General features: G+C 39.4%; 1 protein-coding gene across 1 annotated transcript; it reads left to right on the top strand.

The window, feature by feature from the left end:
• Positions 1 to 1,866: 1,866 nt before the first annotated feature.
• Positions 1,867 to 4,629, top strand: LOC114470697 (homeodomain-interacting protein kinase 3-like). Its single transcript, XM_028459042.1, has 7 exons — positions 1,867 to 1,879; positions 2,608 to 2,783; positions 2,876 to 3,052; positions 3,170 to 3,351; positions 4,053 to 4,176; positions 4,306 to 4,425; positions 4,513 to 4,629. The coding sequence occupies exons 1-7, from the start codon at positions 1,867 to 1,869 to the stop codon at positions 4,627 to 4,629; spliced, it is 909 nt and encodes a 302-aa protein (XP_028314843.1).
• Positions 4,630 to 6,000: the final 1,371 nt, after the last annotated feature.

The following is a 6,000-nucleotide window of genomic DNA, read 5'->3' as shown; positions in this document are numbered from 1 at the left end:
TGTATCATAGAATCTACTGAAACTATTTATCAGAAATGAAGCAATTGCAAAAAACTAAGCTGACAGCAGAGAAAAAGTACTGAGTAATAATAAGGGCATCAATCGAAATGTAGTGTAAAAAATATCTCAAAATAATATACTCAAGTAAAGTACATATACTTGAAAATATTAGTTAAGTACAGTGTTTAAGTACATTAACTTACTTTGTTCACACTGTATGTATACATGGACAATATAGGAAACAGTTTGTTGACATAACTTGAAAGTTGAATGGTTGCCGTGGCAGCAAGATGAAAGAGAACCAAACAATACCAGAATGTCAGTTGCTTCTCTCATTGCAAGTGGTTAAGTAGCAAAAGCTCTCTGAGTATCTTTGTATTAACAAGTAAAACAAACATTTTTGTGAAGTTTGAAAGGTTAAATAGTAAAGACCTGAGTGAGGAATGGCTGCTACAGGTAAGACAGTATTTACAGACAAAATATTAGGATGAATTTTAACCTGCTAAGATAAAAGAAAACTGTAGTCATTGAAGGAATCACTAGATTTCCTAGATCTTTAGAAAGTACTTTTACTCTGGTTTTAATATATTTATAAATATTTTTTCCTTAAATGATTTGTGTCAAGAGATAAAAAAAAAAAAACTGAGTGTTTAACTAATTGTGCTTTGTAATTGTTTATTTAATGTCTTTTTTAATCTCACCTAAAATTATCTGAGAAAAGCCCTCAACTTCAGGTATTTTCATTTATATTAATAACATTATTGTGGTTATTGTAGCTATTTACTATAATTCAGCTGTATTTGAGACTATAATCCCAACGGCTGCTGCTACCTTTAGTTCAGACCATCAGGGGAGAATATTGCTGTGTATTTTTGTCAATTTTCAAAGAATAAAAAAATAGAAATGAAATAAAACATCAGGTCCATATGAAGTGCTATAAGTTAACGCATCAAAAACAGTAACCAAACTTTTCTGAGCAATAACATCATTGAACACAGTCCGTGTAATTACACAGAACTTGTTGCTTTTTCTCTCCTTCAGATAATAACATTTATCCAGTGAGTTTTGTTCATTTGTCAGTCGTAGACATTCATTTTGGCTCTGAACCCTGTCATCATGTCCAGTGTGTACAGACAACACAGCGTGTTAGCATGTAGCAGCTAGCACTGTGCGAGTGTCCACGCTAGCCGCTACATGTTAGCATTGAGGTGGTACAAGAGGCTGCAAAAGGTCCAGTGATCAGCAAACTCTCTTTCTTGAACAATTTGAAAACAACTTGGCTTTTGTTTTCCATCTGGTGTTTTTACAAGCCAAAATTAACACCAAAGAAGCACACCTGTGTCCCGTCTTGTATTGTAGTCTGTGCATCAGTATTATGGGTATACCGGGAACACTTTAAATAACAAAGGCTCCGCTCTGTTAGGAGCGCAAAAAAAGCGATTAACGGCGTTATTTTTCTGTAATTATTTAATCAATCGCAATTAACGCGTTTAATTCCCATCCCTACATGTAATACATAAAAAAAGTGTTTGACCTCAATGTTCACAGAATGGATGTGATATATCAGGAGAAGCTCCATGTATTAATACTTAATACTTTTTTTTTATAATTATTATTGTTAAAACTTACTGGATTTGCAAGTTTTTTTGTTTTTTTTTAGGTAACAGTTTGTTGACATTACTTGAAAGTTGAATGGTTGCCGTGGCAGCAAGATGAAAGAGAACCAAACAATTTTAGAACGTCAGTTGCTTCTCTCACTGCAAGTGGTCAAGTAGCAAAAGCTCTCTGAGAATCTTTGTATTAACAAGTAAAACAAGCATTTTTTGTGAAGTTTGAAAGGTTAAATAGTAAAGACCTGAGTGAGGAATGGCTGCTACAGGTAAGACAGAATTTACATACAAAATATGAGGAGGAATTGTAATCTACTAAAATAAATAAAAAAAATTAAAAAAAACACTGTAGTCAGTGAAGGAATCACTAGATTTCCATAAAGAATTACAGATTATCTATAGAAAATATGTTTGGAACACTTCGTGGGAGCTTTCAGAGCCAAAGATGTGTGTGCATGTCATACAAAATATAAGAGTGTTTGACCTAAATATTTTGAATAACTTTTACAGCAAAAATAAAATGCTCAGTGTACCAACAGAAAATGAGGATGTGCTACACATGCAGTCAATAGAGAGACAGGACTTCACATATATAGTGGATTTGCAGGCCTGCTTTTTCTTTAAAACCAAACTACAAGTAGATACTGTTGGGTTCTCTATCATCTTGCAGTTAGACAACCGTTCACTTTCAAATAACATCAATAAACTGTTTGCTATATTGTACATGCATACATTAAGTATGGACAAATGCACTTAAAGTACTTAATACTGTATTTAACTAGTTTTGAAGTATCCGTACTTTATTATTATTCTTGCTGGATATTTTTACCATTACGTTTCTATTGATGCCCTTGTTACTCAGGACTTTTTCTTTTGGCCTTTTTTTCTAACACAAACTTTAGAAGTGACAGTACAGAACAAGATTTCCTTCTTTGATTGATTATTAGTGTTAAAATACTGAATACTAACCTTGTGCCCTGTCTATCCACTTTGACAGCACATCCTCTAATGGTAGGCCATGCCCTCCACAGCCCCTCCACTCGGTACACAATCCTGGAGTTTATCGGAGAAGGTAGCTTTGGGAAAGTTGCCAAGTGTCGTGCTCACAACAGCAGCAAATTGGTGGCAGTAAAAATCCTAAAGAAGACGTATTTTCAAAATGTGGAGGACGAAGTAAGTGTTTGGTGCCTTCAACAGAACTTTAACTATGAATTTTTGGGGTAAAGTGATGAAGATGATCTAATTGTCCTTATTTTCCCCTCTAGCTGTCAGTGTTGAAGACCATCAGCTCTCTGAATGCTGACCACTTCAATCTGGTGACATTTTATGAGCAGTTTGAATACCTGGGCCATAAGTGCCTCGTCTTTGAGCTGTTGGACGTGGATTTGCTCCACCTGGTCCGTTCATTAAACGTCAACTTCATCCGTCCTATTGCAAAGCAGGTATGAATCTTTTTATTACTTGCTGATCAATTAAGAAAGCCATGAGTTCAAACCTGAGCTTAAACAGCTCCATAAGAGGAACTCCATTCTCATCCTTTTCTCATTGTGTCCCTGCAGCTGATGGTGGCATTACAGGGACTGAAAGCTGTAAAAATAATGCACAATGACATCAAGCCAAACAACATCATGATGGTCAACATTGATGACAGTTCATTTAGCGTAAAGCTAATTGATTTTGGAGTGGCTTCTCCCATTTCTGCCGCCACGCCCGGGCTCAGAATTCAACCAACCGGCTACAGGTATGAGGGTGTCACCCTGAACAACTTCTGGATTTCAATCAATCAATCAATCAATCTTTATTTGTATAGCGCCAAATCATAACCAATGGTATCTCAAGGCACCTTACAGTAGAGCAGTCTTAAGGACGGACTCTTCATTTTATGGATACACACATATGCATATATACGTATATACACATACATATGTATCCCACACCCAACATGAATTCATCATGGCGGCAAGGAAAACCTTCTGTTAAGCAGCAGGAACCTTGTGTGGATCCCATTCCTATGATGAACAGCCATCCACGTTATGCTGTGTTGGGTGTGTGCAGAGAAAAGGGTGGAGACAGAGCCGCTGAGTCTCTGTAACTCCACACTGAGGATCCCACGGACCTGCAAGACAAAAGCCAGAAGGAGTACAGGAGCAAACACACAAGGGAGTAAGCAGACATAGAGGGAGTGTTTGAAAGAGGAATGGGACCCTCTCCGGTCCCTCTCTAACCTAAATGACCTCTCTCTTAACGCCCTCTCCAACCTCTCTCCAACCGAGCATGCCAGACCCCCCCCCCCGGCAGTCTATGCCTATTGCATCTTAATTATGAGCTATGAGCTGGTTCCTAACTAAAAGGTTTTTGTAACAAATCTGTGTTATTATAGTGTTGGTACTTAATGCTAAGATATAGAGTTCTAAAGTGTCTTTCATTAATTTTGCTTCACAGGGCCCCAGAGATTTGTCTTGGCCTTCCTTACTCGGGGGCCATTGACATGTGGGGAGCGGGCTGCACGCTGGCATTCCTCTTCCTTAATGACAACCTCTTTCCTGTCCACTGCGAATACCTCATGGTAGGTCGTCTTTTTTATACATCATCCCTCCAATCATTTAATTACCTACATTCTCTTTTTCACATGTACACCGGTATAGATAGTCTTGACGACCTGCCCCTAATGTGTGCAACTGTGTTCTTTCTGCAGATGCAGAGCATGGTGGAGATGCTGGGAATGCCATCAAAACAACAGCTCCAATTTGGCCTTTACAGCAAGAAGTTCTTTTGTCATGAGGTGGATGAATTGGGCACAAGATGGAGGTTGCTGGTAAAACATAGTTTTTATTGTTGTTGAACCTTGATTGTTGCCCTAAACGTATCTTAAACCCCTTTTATTGTCATTGTGTTTCCTCAGACACCAGAAGAGTACAAGTCTAGGAACAGAACAAAAGCTGAGGAGTGGCCCGAATATCGTCCACATTTGTCATCATTAGATGACCTGCTCTATGTAAGTGTTCTCTATGATATTTGAGTTCAAATACTTAGAGATCTCTTCTTTAAAATGTAACCTACTTTAGACATGCGTTTATAAGCTGAATTTACTCACTGTTTCTTTTTTGTAAACATGAGCAAGAGAGGTATGAACTTGTGTATTGACCTAACGCTCTATATTTTTATTAATCCAGATGACTGAACTATGGCACAATGAGACAATCGAAGACAGGAAGGCCTTCATCGAGTTCCTGAAAGAACTCTTGAATCTGGATGGGGAAGAGAGAATCTCTCCCACTGATGCTCTTCAGCATCCCTACATTACGGGGTCATACCTGAGCCAGGAGCCAGACAGCAGAGAACAGTGAGTAACTGCACTGTTTAAGCATTTGTGCACATGGAAATCAACTTGTTGTTCTTTTGAATTTTATACTAATCTTTTTAAATTTTTCCTCTAGTCAAACCGAGGCACAGGTCATTGAGTCACATTCACGAGAAGTCTGGGATGACGAGTACCCCGTTTCTCATGAAAAAGACAAAGTTGGACTCATTGAGGCACATTCACCCGAAGTCTGGGATGACGAGTACCCCGTTTCTCATGAAAACGACAAAGTTGGACTCATTGAGGCACATTCACCTGAAGACTGGGATGCCGAGTACCCCATATTTAATGAAAACGGCAAATGTGGACTCATTGAGGCACATTCACCCGAAGTCTGGGATGACAAGTACCCCGTTTCTCATGAAAACGACAAAGTTGGACTCATTGAGGCACATTCACCCGAAGTCTGGGATGACGAGTACCCCATTTCTCATGAAAATGACAAAGTTGGACTCATCGAGGCACATTCACCCGAAGTCTGGGATGACGAGTACCCCGTTTCTCATGAAAACGACAAAGTTGGACTCATCGAGGCACATTCACCCGAAGTCTGGGATGACGAGTACCCCGTTTCTCATGAAAACGACAAAGTTGGACTCATCGAGGCACATTCACCCGAAGTCTGGGATGACGAGTACCCCGTTTCTCATGAAAACGACAAAGTTGGACTCATCGAGGCACATTCACCCGAAGTCTGGGATGACGAGTACCCCGTTTCTCATGAAAACGACAAAGTTGGACTCATTGAGGCACATTCACCCGAAGTCTGGGATGACGAGTACCCCGTTTCTCATGAAAACGACAAAGTTGGACTCATCGAGGCACATTCACCTGAATACTGGGATGTCGAGTACCCCATATTTAATGAAAACGGCAAATGTGGACTCATTGAGGCACATTCACCTGAAGTCTGGGATGACAAGTACCCCGTTTTTCATGAAAACGACAAAGTTGGACTCATCGAGGCACATTCACCCGAAGTCTGGGATGACGAGTACCCCATTTCTCATGAAAACGACAAAGTTGGAC

Source organism: Gouania willdenowi, chromosome 10 (assembly GCF_900634775.1).
Source record: "Gouania willdenowi chromosome 10, fGouWil2.1, whole genome shotgun sequence".
Classification (NCBI taxonomy): Eukaryota; Metazoa; Chordata; class Actinopteri; order Blenniiformes; family Gobiesocidae; genus Gouania; species Gouania willdenowi.
This window is presented reverse-complemented; position numbering and strand designations above follow the sequence as displayed.